This window comes from Tyto alba, unplaced genomic scaffold (genome assembly GCF_018691265.1).
Source record: "Tyto alba isolate M040663 unplaced genomic scaffold, T.alba_DEE_v4.0 Super-Scaffold_2, whole genome shotgun sequence".
NCBI lineage: Eukaryota > Metazoa > Chordata > Aves > Strigiformes > Tytonidae > Tyto > Tyto alba.
This window is the reverse complement of record NW_024881282.1, coordinates 82,818,372-82,837,624: the sequence shown is the minus strand read 5'-3', so window position 1 is coordinate 82,837,624 and position 19,253 is coordinate 82,818,372. Positions and strand designations below refer to the sequence as shown.

Genomic DNA, 19,253 nt, shown 5'->3' with positions numbered 1-19,253 from the left:
TTTCAGCTTTCCCATTTTTACAGCAGTTCAGACTTTACGACTTCCCCCAGTGGATACAACCTGTGATTCACAGATAACAGCAGGCGGCTCTGTCTGAGTTCCGCTTTTGAAAAGGATGGCCAATTGCCTCGCCAACAGCTGCCCACTAAGCAAACTGCTTAATGAAATGACTAGGAAGGTGGGTGCTCAACAGTGTATTTTCTCTGCACTTATTAAAAAAACACCCTGAAGCCTGTAACCCACACACTGAGCTAGTGAGCTTTATGTTCTTAATGCTGTCATTGTCACTTCTCTTTGATTCTGTCAGTTCACGACTTGTTCTACTGCATTTTAAAGCTTATTATTATTATCATTAATTATTATTATTGCTATTGTTTCTATTATTTTAATTTGGTATCATTGTGGTCTTTACATAGCCCCCCAGTGCACTTTTCTGTGATGTCCCATGGGAGCCAAGAGAAGGTCCTTGGGCATTTCCAGACCACCTCAGCTTCAGGGAGGTTTTGGGGACCTGCAATGTTCCTGGGCACCTCTGCTACAGCCTGGGCTTTGCACAATCTGAGAGCAAGACATGGAGAATTGCGGTCAGAGTGCAGGCTGGCTTGAGCTTGGACATGGTGTCTGGACAGTGGGAGGTGAGCAGGGTACTTTGGAACAGTTCCTATTTCCGTCCCCTGAAAGGACCCAGTGGCATTTGATACACAGTATGAGAACTTTGGTCATCAAGGCATACTGTGATCATTCCAGGCTCCAACACAACGGTGTGCCAAGACTATCTGGATCTCCCAGAGATGTGGGTTCTGATGCTCAGCTGGTGACAACAGAGGGAGAATCCTAACCAGGTGACCATACTGCCTCTGAAAGGCAAAGCAATCCCTGCCTGGTGGTCATCCTGGTTCATTGCAAGGGTTGTCTCATGGTCATCATGGGAGTGCTCAGCAAGAACGGAACTAGCTCAACCTGATGTGCACCCAAGGGTGCCTCATGCTAGGATGGTGTATCCCGGACTCAGCTGTGCTGCTGAGGATGCTGAGAAAGAACAGCATCACCTGGTCATTGAATCAGAGATGAGGTAACAGAATCTGCACTGCAATCATTCCTCCTTAAAAAACAGAGGCAAAATGCCCTCTCAACCTTCAGTAGGGAACATCTAGGGGCAGGGATTGTCTTCTCATCATGTTTGGCCAGCACTAAGCATATGAGTCCCCGTGCTGTACTTTGACCTCCTAGTGCTACTGCAATGCAATTTTCATTAACAGTGCAGTGTCTAGCTCCTGCCCAGGATATGCAAGGATGCTTTCCCCCTGTACAGTAAATAACCCACCCCAGATGCAACTGTGTCCGAGGACAGGGCCCACTCAGGCATGGTGTCTCACTGCACTGATACAAAGAACAGCCGGGGAGGAAAAATAACCTTTCAGTTTTATGTTCAGTGATATATTGGTTTTAAATCTGAATGGATTTAGGAAATGTTACAGAACAGAAAGGGCTCTGATTTTCCAGAGGCATAACATTATGGTAGAGTTATTCGAAAGCCAAACTCTGCTCTGAGTTATGCCCCTACATCCTCTCTCCCAGGTTTTTATAAAATTATTATTAACAGTAGCAGACATAAGACTTCATTATTGCTTGAATTGCCTTTCTTGTTAACTGGCTACAAGCTCAGAGAATTACATAAGGCCTCATTAACCTTTGTGTCAAACTGCTAATAAGGCAGGGAAGGAGGTACCCCCTAAGCTGTTTGGCAGACTGTGTGAGTGCCCTGTGGAAGGGCTACCAAGGGACCACCTGAGCTTCCCAGTCCACTCTATGGATTTCATTTGGCCGTGTCAGCTCGTGGGTGATTGCACAGGGACCCAAAGTTTTGGATGCTCACTGTGCACGTGAAGTTACTCCAGCCTCGAGGTCTGAATCCCCAAAATTACTTTGGAAATCCATCTCTGAGTGTCAGTAGCACCTATATGTGTCTATCTCAATAGGTTATTCAAAATGGGAGTTAAATACACAGTTATTTCAAAACAGGGAGGAATGTGCATGTATTTGGGGGGGACATGTGTCCCTTTTGTTAGTGGTCTTTTGCCATTATTAAAAATACCAGGGATAGTTTCACAGTATATGCAAAGGAAATACTTTGCATCTTTGCTTGTACAAGAGTGCTGTAAGATGATTTTGAGACTCACAGCTCTCCATCCAGTGCAGGATCCTAACTTTAGATTCCATAGCAGAGCTTGTGAGCTTAAAGTTAAGAATCTGCTCAGCTACTTTGCTGGGTGCAGCCTCATACTATAATAAAAAAATCTGCTTATGTAAATCTCTTTTCAGTTACCATCCAAGGGGGTTAAAGACTACAGCAAACCCATCTGCAGGTATAATTCAGACTCCAGACTTCCCTTTCTCTGGAGCAGTTTTCCCTTCCAATTTCCTCTGGCGATCTCAAAGGTCAGCTGTTTCAGCACTCTGCTGTTCAAGACTCATGGGGAATGTGGTACCTCCCAAAGTTTCTCTGCTTCGAGCTGCTATGAACTTCTCTATGTAAGGCACAAAGGACAACTTAACCATTCTTTTTGAAAGATCTAGTGGTCAAAAACTAAATTGCTTTGAAAGTAGAGCCAACATGGTTTAATGAATAAACAGTAACACCATGGGAGTTTGCTAATCCCCAAAATCTATAATAAACAGATAAAGTTAATAAGATTCAAGAAGAGAGAACAGCCCCATTAACATTTTAAGAGCACTATCTAAACATTACACACATTATTTACTGAGTTCCCTAGCTGAATTCTCTGTACACAGGAACACTCAAAATTCATTATCTTTGGATGCAAAGCTTAGTAAATTCAACGGTAATTAATCTCCATTTACCCTCCGTGCGTGTTTCTGAACAGATGAAAAGTTCATTGAAAAAGTTCTTTCAGCTAGTCTGAAAGAAAAGCTGTGCTTTGATAAACAAAAAAGCGCCAAACACAGGCTTCTCAAAGGAAAATAGAGCAGCTAGCCAGTTCTGCATGGTTCAAGCCAGGTGCTCATTGCAAATTCAGTAGCATGCGCTGGCAAGTGTCAGCAGCAGAGAAACTGAAATTACTGAAATTCTTATGCCAGTGTAATTTGCTGAAGGCGATGCATTGAGGGTTAAGGCAAATTGTGCATGTGTTGAGGATTATAAAACAAATTAAAATGGAGGCTAACAAAAGGAGGGCAATATTTATGCATTTCTTCATTCTTTTCACTCAGTGGTACTCAATCAACTTCACAGTCTTTTAAGGTGGCATGGGGACACTGCTATTGTGTACATTCATTTACTGTTAAAAAGGGGTCTCAAAAATACTCAGCTGCAGAATTCAACTGATTTTGGTTATATTTATCAGTATCACCATTAACCCACCAAATATTTACAACCCACTATCATTTCTATTCATGAAATTTAATCATTAACACCAATAATGCAGTAAGTTTTCTGTTCAATACATTCCACTTATCTGCTTCAATTTTGATATACTAACCCATTTAACCATGTATTCCTCCACTTTCCCTTAAATTCCTGCATTTGTGCATCCCATTTATACAAAAATAGAACCGTATTAATCACTCATGACTTACTGCAGTGGAGTCCATTACATGGTATAATGCACTTAATGTTTGATACCCAATTTACCTCAACAAATATTTTACAGAGCTTCTAAGTTATTAAGCACCCCACTCTATGATCACCCAGAACAGCCCAGTAACCAAATGGGTTATCATTTTGTGGAACGGGAAACAAGCCCCCTGTGAAATATGCTCTTGGTTGTATATTCCCAGCCCTCTGCTGCCAAGCCCTGCTGTGGAGCTGGATGGAGAGGTAAGGACATGTGCCCATGTCCCTGCCCTGCACACAGTGTCCTGTGTCTCAGCTTCAACCCTGCTGCACCAAAAATTAGGCTTCTGAAGTCAAGATGTGCCCACCCATCCCTCTGCCAGCTCTGATGTGGGATGGGAACCTCTATGAGCAAAAGGGACCAAAGAGCTGACAACAAGCGTATTTTCAGTTGCCACCATGAAGCCCACCTGCAGGGATTTGGACTTAATTTTAATTACAGAGACCTTTGCATGTTTGTCTATGAGAGGCAGATGCACGTTGTCCTCACCCCTTGGTGGCAGACTGTGAGAGGTGCCTACAAGAGTTAGCCCTTACTCTTGCCTACCCACAGAATCAAAGCAAACTGGTTTTTTTTTGTTTTGTTTTTTTTCATTTTCTGTCTAGATTTGAGCAGACTGAATATAGCTGCCTGGGACACTAAAGATAAAACCAAGCATTTATTTGCATTTCACTGTAATGTGGAGATGTTTTTACACAGGTTAAAGTCTCAGAGCTCACAGACACTCCAGGCAGTGCTGCCAGAGACAACCAGGAGCCCACTGTCCATGTCACCCTACAAACCAAAGGACAAAAAAATTTCCAACTAGCCTCCAACAGTTGCAGCCTAAGTGTAAAACAAGCGACAACAGATGGGATCAGACAGACGGGGGAGTAGAGGGGAAAAAATGAGGCAATATTAGGGAGTGTGACAGGCAGGGGTCTCGGCACATCGGCAGCCTCACTGTTGTCAAGTGTTTTTTTGCAGGCATCGCATATTAAGCTTGTATTCGGAAAGTTATAGATTTTACACTCAATTTTCTGGCAAGTGAGCAGGAAGCTGCTGCCAGCTATGAAGCATCTTGGAAATGAGATTAGTTTTAAAATCTATTCAAGTGATCTTTTCATTGTTATTTCTCTGAAAGGTAAAAATGTTAGGGCTAAATCCTGATCTTTATTGCACAGACTCTATCTGAATATCTCCATCAGCTTCTATGGAGCTACTCCAGATTCATAGCAACATAACACCAATGTCAGGATCTGGATCTTCAATAGAATCACACCAGTTTTACATCATTACAATCAGTGGTTTAAAATCGCATTGCTTTGGCTTGAGAAGTTTTTCCTCTACACAAAGGAGGTCAGAATCTGTCCCTTTCTCTGATATTAGAGCAAATTGTTACCCAAAGGGTCGTGTCTATATTCCCCAGCAGATTCTTCTATAGGATCAATAAAAAACCTGATAACAGTAATTGAGATTGCACCTTATGAATGGCATTATTAGGATTTCTATTCCAGCCACAGCTGTGAAGCAAGTCAGATGAACAAACACAATACCCAGTCCTGGTCCACTTCCCTTACTCTGTCATTCTTATAGCTGCACGCGTGCTGCAGGTGCTGATAGTACACACATCTGACTGTAATCCACGCGTCAACCTGATAGCGCACCAATTCTGGGAGAGACTGCCTCCAGCAATCATTTCAAGCCTGGTTAAAGGAGCAGAATGGAAACATCAACTAAAATGTTGAAAGTTACATTTTGCAATAATGTAAATGAGATCTGTTGGGCAGGTTTTTTGTTTTCTATTCTCTGATTTGAAAAAAAAAAAAAAAAAAAAAAAAGAGAAATGTCTTACGAAGGCTAACACTAATGTACATATTCATCAGTAACGAGAATATGAATGGCTGGGTCTATAATCCCTCATAAATCTTTCATTCTATAAACTGCCCGTTAGCATTATTCTTGGTAATGGAGAGCTATATGAAGTTGGTAGGTCCTTTTTTTAATCCCCAACTTACTGGCCAAGACAAAAAAAGAACTGAATTAAAGTGGAAAAAAAAATTACTCCCCTAGAAAATTATAGTACAGCTTCTTGCTGGAAAATTATTATTATTTTAATCACTTTTCTAGCTTTTAATATTGAAAATACTTTCAATCATTGAAGAACCTTTAATTTGAGATAGTGGATGGCAGGGATGTAATTGAGGAGACCAGACTAGCTGATCTACCTCAGCACAGGGGCTGGACCAGACAATTTCTCTGAATTTTTTCTAGCCTGGCATTTATATGAAACAACTCTGGTCTGACTACACCTTCAAAACTGCTTGCATTTAAGACATATGAAGATACCCTGTTGCCAGCAAGAATTGTCATTCAATTCCAGTTCTTCCAGTCCTGAGGTACAATACAACAGGGTTGGACTGCATGCAGTGATGGATTGAAATCAGAAAGATTTACCCAAGGCAGTTACCACATGGGATGGAGGCAGTGACTAAATAAAATAAAATTAGGATTCAGTCTATCCCCCAGAACCATGCAGAAATAATAACACCGAAAGAGATTTTACAAACTAAACCATCACTATATTTGTCTTTGGCTTTTCCCTGCTGGAATTCAAGTTTCTTTAATAAGGAGGATTAATGGCAAACCCTTAAAGAGAGTTGGGAATGTGAGAAGACGGCAGACAAGTGCAGCAATTCCTTAGGTCTGCACACTGACTTGCTCTTTTACAGCTTTCTGGTCTGAGTCCACAGCATGAAGTTTCCCACCCTGGCAGGGTATTTGGGCAAAACCCACCCTCTTTTCTGGTCTGTGCATCCCTTGCTGCTGAAAATATCGTACTGGGGTAGCCCACTGGCATCATCCATCCCTCCTCGTGCTGCAGGTACTCTTTCCCTGAACGGCTCCCCGGGGAGCACGCACAGACACACAGACACAATGAGAGCCTCCGACTGGAAATTCAAACAAAAATATGGCTGTCTACTCCAAAAGGCAAACTCATTTACAAAGGTCATCTCTGTCGAGGAAGAGTGATGGGTTACTCCCCTCTTGGAGGCGACTGTTGTCGCTCCTCTGCCGAGTTACATACACAAGCATAGTTTTGCAAAAGAAGAAAAAAAAAAAAAAAAAAAAAAGAGAGAGAAAAGAAAAGAGACAAAAGCTCGGCAAGCCCCCTATTCACAGAGCTAGACCCGCACCTCCCCTTCCCCTCCTCGGATAAAAAGCAGCTTCAAAAGACATTAACATCTTCCCCTACCTTCGTTCTCATCGGAGACAGAAGCCCTTCCATTTTGGTCCAATCCTCATGCCAATCCTCGTCCCCCAACTTAGTCTCTCGTCCCCGTCTCAAGCATCCCACACGAACAAGACCATGTCAGGGACCGCCAGCGACACCCTCACGGAAGCTCGGCCAGACGCCAACCTGCCAACTTGCAATCCTCAGTTGCGTGGAGCACCGTTCCTGGAGAGACCTTCCTCCCTCTCCCTCCTCTCTCTCTCTCTCTCTGCATAATCTGCCTGCAGCTATGTTTGTACCATCGCGGCTGACAAACGATCCCTGCCTTACGTAATGCATTCAGCACAGGACAAGCGATCCCAGCCCAGCCGCGGGGATCCGGTCGACAGCAGCGATGGGAAGGTGTGGGACTTTGCCCTGCCTATTGTGCCACTGGGTTTAATCTGGTAACATCCCCGTGCACGGCTGACGCTCTTCAGCTCTCTGTGCTAGAGAGGAAAGCACCGAGAAAACTTCGCCGCTGTGGAAAGATTGCGGTTTCCTTATGATTAACTTAAAAGGGTGTAATCCTGATCCCAAGCTTCAGCCCAAGTGGTTTTCCCTGCTTGGGAAATGCCAACAGTTGGAGCATTTTCTGCTGGGCGCGTTTGCTGTCGGCAAGTGACCAAACCCACACTGAAAGGGAGTTCCTGTCAATTGTCAGACGGGAATTGAGGGAGAGAAAGAAAGAAAAGGGAGTGAAACAAAAGGAATATAGTCCTGCAAAGTTGGTCAGCAAAAGATACTCACTGAATGTGTTTCTATTAACATTTTAATTCAGATCAGAGCACACCTTTGTGGAAAATTCTCTAACTGCTCACACTTCCCACAATTTGGTTTCCATCACATAATAATGCTGGGACTGAATCTCCTTTGGAGAAAAATCCAACAGGAAAATGGGCTTCAGACCTACAAACACACTAGCGTTCAGTCCACGGGGCCAGACCAGATCAGTCCAAAGTAAAATCCCTCTGAAAGACCATCAAATGAGCACCAACTACCCATCACTGCTCCAAAGATCTGCATCCCCTGGGGCACCCCACTTCCTAATACACAAATAAGGCTTCCCTTCCCCAGCCCAGGGTATAACCTTCCACATACCAGTACCCAATTTCTGTCCAGAAATGAAATTAAAAACCCTGTTACACCACCAGAACCTGATTTTCAGTGTTAGAAAATCACTGTCAGGCTGGTTGGAGCTTACCACAGGTGGAAATTTCTAACGCCATTTAACATCAGCTGTTCTTTGAGGCCCCAAAGCTACACGCTCAGGGAGAGTCACCGTCTGATTAAGGCACTGAGCTGGGATCTGGTTAAACTCCTGACATTGCCACTTGCTCCCTGGATGACCATGGGCATTCACCTCATTTAGCTGTCGCCATCTAAATTTCCACCCTCTGGTCTGAGCCAACCACTGAGGCTCCTGCAAGACCAAGAAGAGAGACAAGCTCCTTTTCAAAGTGATTTACCCCAAATATCCGAGGGCAAGGAGAATCCTGTCCTTGGGCCTTCTGTGGCTCCTTGTCCCTCCATAGACTTCTCTTGCTGTGGTTTCATGCTTTGGCTACTCAGGCCAGGGATCATCTCTGTCCACATGTATCCTTCAAGCTCAGCACAGGCTCCTGGAGGCTACACCAAGATGGAAAGGGTGCGAGGGAATATGTTTGTGGTGGTGTATGAGGACATAGAAGATGAACCCAGAGGCAGAAACGACCCCTGCCCTGGCAAGCCCCAGAAGAAAGGCACCCAGGCACTGACACAGATGGGAGGTTTTGATACCACACTTCCCTTTTCCTCTCTATCTCTCCCAATCCTTTTGACCCTGTAGATTTTGCAGTTTTAGGGCATTTTTCTTATTAGTCCTTATGGGGTAAAAATAGGAATTGGAAGTGCCCCCTGCAGTCATTAATATTAATTTTAAAGATAATAAACTGTTCTCATCCAAACTCAGCTCCTTATTAAATGTGGAAAAATCTGATCATATTGTATTGAAGGCAGAGATAAGATTTCTGGAGCTAAAGCCACTGTACAAGGCCAGCAGGCTCATTTATTTCTTGCTGGATGTACATAAATATGTTTTGCTATTGGTACTTACAAGACATTAATAAAACTTTTAATAAATCACAGCAGGAATTCCATGTTCCAGTAAAACACAACCGTTGTGAATTTTCTGCTATACAACGTCATGTCAGACTGACGTGACATTTATAAGTCTGTGCATCTGTGAAACATTGTCTCCTCCAAATCTTCGGCAGAATTTGACTCTCCAAAGTGTCAAGAGTAACCTGAAGAGAGAGGAAGATTTGGGAATTTTGGAGATCTCAGGCTACATGGTCAAGCTCTAATACAATATGATAATGTGGACTGTGGACCCATGGTCATATATGAATGTCCAATTTTCTTTTAAAGCATGGTTCTGCTTTGAACTAGGTTAAACCGCAGTGCCTCTTGAGGTTTTATATGTTATCTATGTTTACAAGTGAAAAAAAAAAGTAGTTTTCCTAAAGGCCAAAATAGTAATTTAGTCTGGGACCAGAAGAGCAAGCTGGGGCCTTTCTGGTTCAGCAGCACTCAAAGCCTCTCTGATCTGAACAGATTTGGGAATTGTGCTGATATTGCATTAGTCAGAGCAGAGCCCAGCTCAGCAGGGCGAGCAGGAATAGGAAAGAGGATGGTGCTGTTTGAGCAGCACCCGTGGCTGTGAGCTGGCATTGAGCCTGCCCTGCTGCGACCCCCAGCTGCATCCCGGAGGATGCTCTGGCCCCGGGGTGAGTTATGAGTCCCTGCAAGGCATTACCATGAGCCACAGCTGAAGTGGTGTGTGACAGCGAGGTCTGTCCACATCCACCTTCAGCAGTGGGGGCAGAAAACCCAAATGGCTCTGAGCAGCTTTTGGTGTGGCAATCTAGAAAGTGTTGGGGCTGGCAATTTCCAGCAAATGTAAGAGCTGGAACATCAGTGGATGGGTGGGGATTGTGCATCATATGTCATCCCTCTCTCAATCTCCAGGCACCAGGTAGGACTGGAGCTCTACTAGTATGTGGGCAGATACTCTGCTTTAGCCTGCACAGCCACCAACCTGTCCTTTGTGTGCTACAGGAGCAGGATGACCACCCTCTGCATGCATCCAGCCTGTTTGCAAACCTCTTTCACATTCCGAGCAATAACTTTACAACTGTGGGAGCCAGGCAAGTTTATCCTCACTTTAAAATAAAAGTTTTAGTTGCTGGAGACAGGAGAGTGGTGCCACGATTGTGTGTGCCATGGTCTGACACTCCGTTCCTCCCCTGAGCTGCGACTCATGGCAATGTTCAAATTACCACAGACTTGTTCGACAGCCTTGGCTCCTGCGATTTTCAGATCAAAGGCACTACAGAGGCAGAAGGAGCATGTGAACACTTGCTTTCTCACCCTCTTTCTGGGGAGGGGAGCAGCATTTGACTCAGAGCCTGGTCAGCTACACCCAGTGTATCTCAGTTTCTCCATCTGCAGAAGAGCAGACCCACTTGTTTGGTTCACACAGATGTTGCAGAGGTTCATTCTGTCCTGGATTCAACCCACCTCATCCTAGAACAAGTGTTTAACCTGGGAATATAATTATTCTTGGCTCCTTAACTGATCATGGAAGTGAGATAGATACCTTGAAACCCCCTTATATTGTAATAATGTAAATATCTTCTGTAATCTAGAAGTAGATTAAGGTAGATGTCTACCCGGAGCCAGGTAAATCCTACCTCAGTTCAGCCTTGGAGCTGAATCTCTTCCTAGGCTTTCCTGATTGCATTGACAGACCTCCAAGGACCACAATGAGAGCAGAGATACCTGCTAATATTTAGCCAGGTAGATGTAAATTGCTGAATTTAGGTGTCTGACTCTGGAGCTGAATCTTGCCTCAGGTACCCAGTAGTGAAGAAAATGATCAAAAAAAGCCTTATATTCACTGTTAGGCTGCTGGCTGAGGGTCCTTGAAACAGCCAAACTCCATAGCATATATTTGAACCCTCAGATTTCCTCTTGTTCACCTGCTGTGGGTGCGTCCAAGCCGGGATAAAACTTCTGTAAACTGAAACCCTTCCTAAGCTTTGGGGTGGGGATTCCAGCACAGAGCCAAGTCGTGCTGCTTGTACCAGTCCTGAGAAGCGGAGAGAGTTTGGATTTGGACCTGGTCTCCATTGTTCTCTGGTGCAAAAATCTGCCATCCCCTTCTGCCTACCATCCCCTAGACCTGCTGGTGGCCAGGTCCTCCCCAGCCCACGGTCCTAGCTCCCTTACAGGGCACTAACCTCTCATTTGGAGCCGCCAAAACCCACTTTTTCCCCCCTGGCCACCAGCTGGCTCGTTACTCTGATTAGGTAGGGTGACGGTGGGGGAAACAGCAGGACCCTGTGTGCTTTTGGCCCCCGCCAAGCACCGTGCCACCGGGCGGGACAAGAGGCGCTGCCGCAGCCCGGCTGCACCCCGTACGCAACGCACGCCGCCGGCGGACCCTGCAACTGGTCATTTCATCCGGCGAACAAAAGGTAGCATCACGGTGTTGCCATGGCGACATCCCACCATCTGAATGGCTATGGCATCACATGAAGGAAGGGGGAAACATCCCAGTCACATACCAGGGCCGTGCTGAAACGTATCTTATATTTAGAACAGGCGGCGCGGGGAATACTAATGAATATTTAACACTTGGAGCGTCTTTCATGCTCGCTTTTTTATTTTTGTTGCATAGTTTCCATAAGCACAACATTTGCCTCCTAATGGTATGAATATTATTGCTACTGCACTTCTCTAGTCACTGCTTCTCTATGTTTTCCTTGCTTTTCATTTCTCTTCTGTGAATAAAAGTCAAAATGAGCACAGAGCCCTCACAAAAGAAGCATTTGCAAATCAGGACTGATGCCTGCAGTGATTTGGGGGGTTGAGGAGGGTACTGGGTTGTTTGTGTGATCCAGTTTCCTGGCCTGGCTCTGCTGTATTTAGATTGTGACTTTTACTACAAGTCTACTGATATGATAACAAAGGCAAACTCTTTATGGGTTATGTAAAAATGGGTAAGATTCACCTATGTCCTGCAAGAACCAGTGCCTTTTAGGGATTTTTTTTCTTTTTTTTCTTTTTTTTTGGTTAGAAATACATGCTTTCAACAATTAATTCTCTGTTTTGTGGAAAAAATAAAACAACAAAAAAAACCCAAAACAAAACCTAATCTTTGTTTCATTCATCTAGGAAAAACACACACCTGAAAATATCCTGAAATTCCTTTCTTCTGTCTTTTTTCCCTAAAGGGTGAACAGTGAAAAAAATGGGTCAAACCACCCAGAAGCCCAAATCATGAATATTTTTATGTGCCTGTTTATATGATACACTTTCAAAAAAGGCAAAGCTGCTGATAATGGTAAGCCCCACCTGCTACTGCAAGAGCTGTGCGGGGAGATTGAGCACCTCCTGGTGATGAGCAAACTAATTTTTTCTGAGGATGGCAAGGGGAAGCGAGACCCTGACTGGCTTGGGTGGCACGGGGCATAGATGCCCACCCATGTGGGTGCAGCTCGTATCGCTGCCTGCCCGCCGACTCCTGTCTCCAAGAGGTGCAGGGAGGATGCAGCACGGCACAGATTGAGGCTTGTGCTGATGCCTAGGTGCATCCTCTCTGGGATGGCACTACCTCTCTAGTCGCCTTTTCAGCTATAGATTAAGTTATAAACAGGGTTTAAAACAATGATATTTCAGATCTTGTTCTGAAGTCATCTCCTGGCATATATAAAGCTTTGTTCTCAGAAAGGTTGGATTCTCAGCAATGATTTTTAGAGTGAAATATGCTCTTTTTACTAGCCAGTGGCAAGGCATTGGAATCTTTTTTTTTGAGCCTACCAACCCTGCAAAAGCTGCTGGGGTCCTGAAAGCTTATCGATGTGCTTCTTGCTTGATATCACTCCAAAGCACCAAGGATACAGGCGCAATTCATCTGGCAGCTTTGTTGGTGGTGCAAGGGGAGGAACAGCATTGGGTGTGTTGATTTGGCATCACTGAGAAACCGGAGCTGTGTTTATTTGTTGCTGGTTGTAGTGTGTATTTTCAAAATGGAGAAAGGTTTTCTTCTCCAAGATTGCTGATACAGTCCTTTGAGATATGCCCTGTGGCTTCAGAGAGAAAGGGACTTGCCTCTGGGGAAGTAAACAAGGGGAAGACTCAAGCTCTTTGCAAGCTGTTCCACTGATGCAGCATTTGCATGAGTAAGTGTTGTCAAAATCATTTGCCAACTTACCCTTATATGGCACCAATTCTACTGAGGGCTGGAAATACCAGTTACTTTTCTGAAGTTCATCTTTAAGGCTCCAGTGACCCGTTTTTTTTCCAGAACAGTTATACTTTATCCACAAAAGCAAAGCAATATTATGAAAATTAAAGTCTTGAGGGATGAATAAGATTGATTTAGCTGGCTTCCAAATTTGAAAGGCAGACATAAAAAACTCATATCTGAAGATTGTAGGTCTCTGTACAAGGCTGCGAGAGACTGACTTACAGAAAGGTTAGTTTAGTGTCCTGCCCTGCTTGGCACAGCCATCAGGGTCTGTCCATTTTCCTCCAACTAGTAGACATTTATCTCTATGACACATCAATGATTTCAGCTGTTATTATCATGATTCTTGTTAAGTCAGTGTGGTAGTTTAGGAAGGAAAAGCTGCCTCTCGACCATGCGAATAAACTCCCCCAGCAGAGATGAGAACTGCTGTGTTTGAAGAAGTCATTCAGCTCAGGGGGGTCTCTAGGACCAGGCTCTTTCTTGGTGAGTGGGGCAAGGCTCTGACCGCCTTGTTTCTCCTTGTCTCCATCCCGGCTCACCAGGAAGATCCATAGAAGCTTTGAGGATCTGCAGATGAAAAATAGGAGCTGTAGAGATGAGGCTTACAGACTCAGAATAATAACTGCTGTCCAGAGTCTCTGCCCCATCAGAGAAAATGTCTTCTGGCTGTCCTGGTTCCCAGTGGGTGCAACCACGAGGCTGAACATCCTGCTTAAGCTTCTGACAAAACGTGCTCTGGAAATATGATGGGGCTTCCTTCCCTAAACATTAACTGGAGCTATATTTTCCTTTCGCTGCTAGGTATATTTGCTGTTCTGAATGTTAACACTCAAAACACATACAAAGCCTTTTACTAGAGCATTAGGTCTATGTATGCATTTTCAACAGTCAGATAGATGATTTATTCATCCACTTCAGTAACCATTCAAACAGGGCACGATGTTCACTACGGTGTAGAAAGCAGCAAACACCAAGTATGTTTGGTTTGCAAGAACAAACCGACATAACAGGATAATAGAAGCTGGTTTCCCAATGTAAAGGACTCTGCTGCTATCCCTGTTAATATCTCTGTCAAATTAAACACTGTTTCCCAAAAACTGCAACTCCACTAAAGCGCAGCTATTATGCTCTCTGTTAGAAACCTGATTATAGCCACTTTATGTCTGTAAAAACACAACCTCTGATGCAAGGTGACTCACAGATACTCTGCAAATGCTCATAAATGCACTTGATGCTCTACAGACATGTCTTTGTGTGTATTGGGAAAGGAGGCCCAGCTCTTGCAGGGCAGACAAGGCATTAAGTGAGAAATAGCCATTTCTCTGAAGTGTAATGTCATTACAACTGTGCAAATCCTGGACTGTGGTCATTTTGGCCTGGGGAAGAGGAGATGGGGAGGGAATTAATAGAAGTGTTTTGAATAAAGCAGAAATAGAAGACAGGGGTGGGGGGAAGAAACAGGTTGACAAACTACATAATAATAATAATAATATGTGTTTGCCCAAAAGCAGTCCTGTAAAATACTATTTCATGCTGAGATTCTTTAATCTTCTTTAAATGTTGGGTTATTTTTGAAGCAAATCAAAACCTCAAATGAAAAAAGCAACCGGAGACCATTTCTTCTCCAAAATATCCATACAGTTTTGGTCCCTCTAAGGGTGAAGGCTCAGGGAAAATTTTGCAGTTGCCCACCTCTCAGAAGATACATCTGCATGAAAAAAAACCTTGTAGGCAGGAGGATCACCTGGATGAGAGTCCAAGGTAGATCCTGCACACCCCTTATTTGATGGAGACAGACTGCCTCACAGGACATGATCAGATACCTGAAAACAGGACCCAGGGAAACAATAGATTCCTTTTTTTCTCCACTGTGACCTTACATTTTTAAATTTTACATATTTTTATATTGGTTTGTCCAACCCCTAATGAATCCCACCCTCTAGCATCCATGAACTGTTTGTAAACTCAGTCATCACTATCACTGTTACATTTACCTTCTGACCTAGGGGACAGACACCCTTCTCCTTAGCTCAGCTGGGGCCCCTGTCGCTCCCCAAAATAAAACCTGTGTTCAGCTGATGCCAGTAGTGTGTTTCTGCCTTATGCTGTAATGAATATTTCCAGCTACGTATGTGTGCCTGTTTCAGCAGCTGCCTGTGAGCCCCTTCTTGGGTCACCGTCCTCTGTGAACTCCAAACCTCCCTGGTGATGCCCTTTGGGCAACAAGCTATCTGTCACTGCATGTCCCAGCTGTGATGGTTTCTGAGTAAGATTTCACTGCCGTCAGAAAGAAGATGAGAGCTAAAGCAACTCCGAGGGTGGAGACTGACTCTTACTTTCTTGCTCATCTATTTTTCTGAGCCCGTTCAGCTCATTTAAACTCCTGGTACTCTCAAACCCTTCCACTGCCTGGATTCAGCTCTTCGGGACAGGGGCTCTAAGTGTCTGCAGAGGTGCTAGCCCCTTTCAGGTGCTCCTCTCACTGCATGAACCACAGTCATATAGACATTCTTCTACGAATATTTCTAATTCTAGGTCTCCCTGCTGTCTCATTTCTCCATCTTTACTGGGCTAATGGGACATTTATCCATCTCCCAGAATGTCAATAAAGATGTAAAATAAAGATGCCAGCACAGCATCCCCAGCAAGGCAGAGAAGAGCTTCTACATATAATGAATACATATCATCAGCCTGTTTTCAGCCTAAGCAACAATCCCCACTTACATCAAAGCCTCATCTGAATTAATATTTGATGCTGGAATTCATGTCACTATTAGACGCTGTTAAAATTCAGGACCCCAATCTTTCCTAGTCTGGAAACAACAACAAAACTCACTGATCCAGGTCAGTCTTCAGAGGTGGGATTCACCTCAGCAAACGTCAGATATCTACAATGTGGCTGGCTCCAGCTCCCCTGGTTCATTCTCATTTCTTTATAGTAAGTGGAGTGAACTGGCACTTCTGAGGCTCAATTTCCCTGGCCCGTGTTAGGATAAGGTGGTGCGTGTCCTAGCTGCCTAACAGAAATGTGGTTTTGTGTTCCCCATGATGCAACCCTGTCAGAAACAAGGATGACAACACCTCATTAAGGATTCTTCTCATTATCCTAAAACTGTGGTTGCCCATCTGAATTATCTTGCATGTAATAAGAAAGGCAGTCATTGTGCTGGTGGAGCCAAACTTTTTAAAATAATAGTTGATGATCTACAATATTGGTCAAAAGACAGAAACTGTGATTTGAGGAGATGGGGTCAAATTGTACCAGTGGCCTGAAACCTGTCTGTTGTGCATGACATTTGCAAAGCTAATGGACAGCAGTTCAATAAATAAATCAGCTGATTCATTTTACACTAAAGTCTTAGCATCACCTGGATGTAATGACTGCTGGACACCCAATTTTTCTAAGTGCTTCCTCACTCACTTTTTATCTGTTAATACATTTGCAATGTCATCACCACTTCTTAACTATCCTTGACTCTTTACCTTACTGTGCTTACTAAAAATAATTTAGAAGACAGCATCATTTCTTCAAACACACCATTAAAGGTCTAGGGAAAGAGTCAATTTAGTCAAAGAAAGAAATCTGTTGCATGGGGATTGTCTCTTATTGATTCAAAGGAGGCTGATGCTTGACTTCTATTAGCCCTTACAGGAGGTATGCAGGTACAAACGAATATATGTATTATGTGTCTCCCTCTAACCCATAACAGGGAAAGTCTCCCACAGCTTCCAGGGGGCTGAAGTTCAGCCTTACAGCTGGAGGACTGAGCTCTGATCCCCCCAAAGAGCTCTAGCCAAGGCTGTTACAAACACTGATCTTCAAATCATCAGCTCAATCAATACAGCTGATGCCATGGTGTGGTGACTCTGGGATGACTGAAAATAAAAGCCAACTGTGTGATGGCAGCTATGGCATTTCTCCATGAGCGGTGGCCTGACTTGTGCCTCAGGGCTCGCACTTTGGGACAAGAGCAACTCCATGCTTCATGCTCTGGCCAGACCCAGAAAATCCTTGCTGAACATTTTGGGCAATGCTGCATCCCACTGGGTGCAGCACACGGTGGCTCTTACCCACGTGGAACATGATTTCTTGTACATCTCTATGGGGTGGGGGGAGCCCAACTTGGGGGTGCAGAGCAGGGACCCAGGTCTACTCTGTCCTCTGCTTTGTAATCCCTTGAGAGTTTAGGGCAAGTTACGTCGCAAACCCCTACGCACTTGGTTTTATCACTCTGAAAGTGGAGATAATCTATGCCTCAGAGGAACATTGCATGGATAAGTCAATTAACCATGAAATCACAGATGGAAGATGCAAAAGAAATGCAAAGGATTAGTTCTTCAGAGCAACCCTGCCAGGCACAAGTACATTTTTAGATCCCTTTTTTTTTTTTTTTTTTTCCCCTAACTGAAAATCACTAGCAAGCTGCTCCTTATAGTCCTGATTAACCTGTTAATGGAGCATCCATACCAATAACAGTTACATCTGTAGCTGGCTGTGGAAAGGTAGGAGCAAGGCCACCTGGACTCAGCACCCTTAGCTGGGCAGCTCATCCTGTCCTGGCACCAGGTCACCAGTGGGCTGTGGAGCCCACCACTCTGTTGCCTTTTTCTGGGCAAATACTTCATGTCCAAGAGAAAAGCAAGCTCTCCTTGCCTATGTCGCTGGCATGGACCTACAACAGGCAGAAAACTGTATCAAGATGCAGAAATCTTGCTGCTGGTGTTCAAATGAGTATGAGTTGAAGGGGACCCCACATTTTGGACTTTGTGTAAGTCCCTGGCTCTCCTGGGGCCCCAGGGTAAGATCAGGTATGGGCAGGATCTTGTTAAGAAGACAGATGCTACTCCTAGGTTAAGTCACCTGAGCACAAAAATTATAGGAAATTTTGCCAGAAATAAGTTCTTAATGATAAAGAAAGAGCAATAGCAATGAGTAATTTCAGGAGAAGCTACTGAAACACTTCCTGCCTGTAAACACCAAAAGCATTTCTACAGATGTCTTCTGACTCCATTCTCTTTTGCACAGCAGTGGTTTCCAGCAAGGCCAGCACCAATACTATAGAATTGACTCCCACCTGGGCCTGTCCCATTGCTTTTATTAATCACTGCTATTACATGGATCTGTCTTTGGAGAACCAGAACCAGAGGTACATTGCTGTCCTTGCCTCTCTCTTCCCTACAACGAATCTCACTACTTCCTCCCTTGGAGCTACCCTTCCTCCAGCCACAGTTCTTTGAAGTAACCTTGCTGGCATGATCCTCAGAGGGTCTCCAGAACTTCATTGTGGTTGGGTTGGGAACAGCCCCCTGAGAGTACTGCATCATGGCCTTCATCCTCATCTTCAGGGTGTGTTTGCCTGCCAGAGCTGACCATTGCTGAATTGCTATAGTTTCTCCTCGAGGTGATTTTTATTCCTCCAGAGCCTCACATAGGTAATCTGTAAATCTATTAAAGGATCTATTTCATTTTTATTTTTATTTTAATGCAATTTAAGAACTTCTTTAACATCTGGGATTTTGAAAAAAGCTGTACAGATGATATAGATTTACTCTAAATCATTGTCCCATAGATAATTAAGTGGTCCTCATTTTAAAAGGTCACTTAGAAACATCACTGGATTTATTACTCACTAGTGATAACCACCTGGGAGGTAAAATTATCTCACCCAAGGAAAACTCATCCTGTAGCACTGCAGCCTGTAAGCAGTAGTGTCAGACATGCAGACTATGGTTTTCTGTGATGATTTATGTAGCAGCAGTAAGTGAAGGGACTCCTGTCCTTCCTCAGCCCCCCAAACCCAAATCCATTCCCCACTCCCCAGAGCTGATGTACCTATTTATCTGGGAGGTATTGGATTAGAAAAATAATCTCGACTAAAATAAAAAATGTGCAATCTAAAAAAAACAAAAAGTGCATAAATGAAGTTTATATTATCTGCCCTGTGAAGAGCAGTAAGTTACAGCAGAAGGAGCAAACAGTCATGAGAAGGGAAAAGCTTTCATCTGCTCCTGGAGAAAGTCTAACACAGGACTCCTGTTTCCGCCTGAAATGTCATTTTTCAGATCA

At 44.0% G+C, this 19,253-nt stretch overlaps 1 protein-coding gene across 2 annotated transcripts in view; it reads right to left on the bottom strand.

Moving 5' to 3' along the window:
* Positions 1-19,253, bottom strand: part of FRMD4A (FERM domain containing 4A) — a 377,000-nt gene that overhangs the window by 280,997 nt on the left and 76,750 nt on the right. Inside the window, exon 1 of one of the 2 annotated variants that reach the window (XM_032985844.2) lies at positions 6,871-7,148. The exons of the other annotated variant lie outside the window; for it this stretch is intronic. Within the exon in view, the coding sequence (XP_032841735.1) occupies positions 6,871-6,903 (33 nt within the window). The 5' untranslated portion in view covers positions 6,904-7,148. Of the gene's footprint in view, positions 1-6,870; positions 7,149-19,253 lie in introns of those variants that run through there. 2 annotated transcript variants of the gene reach the window in all.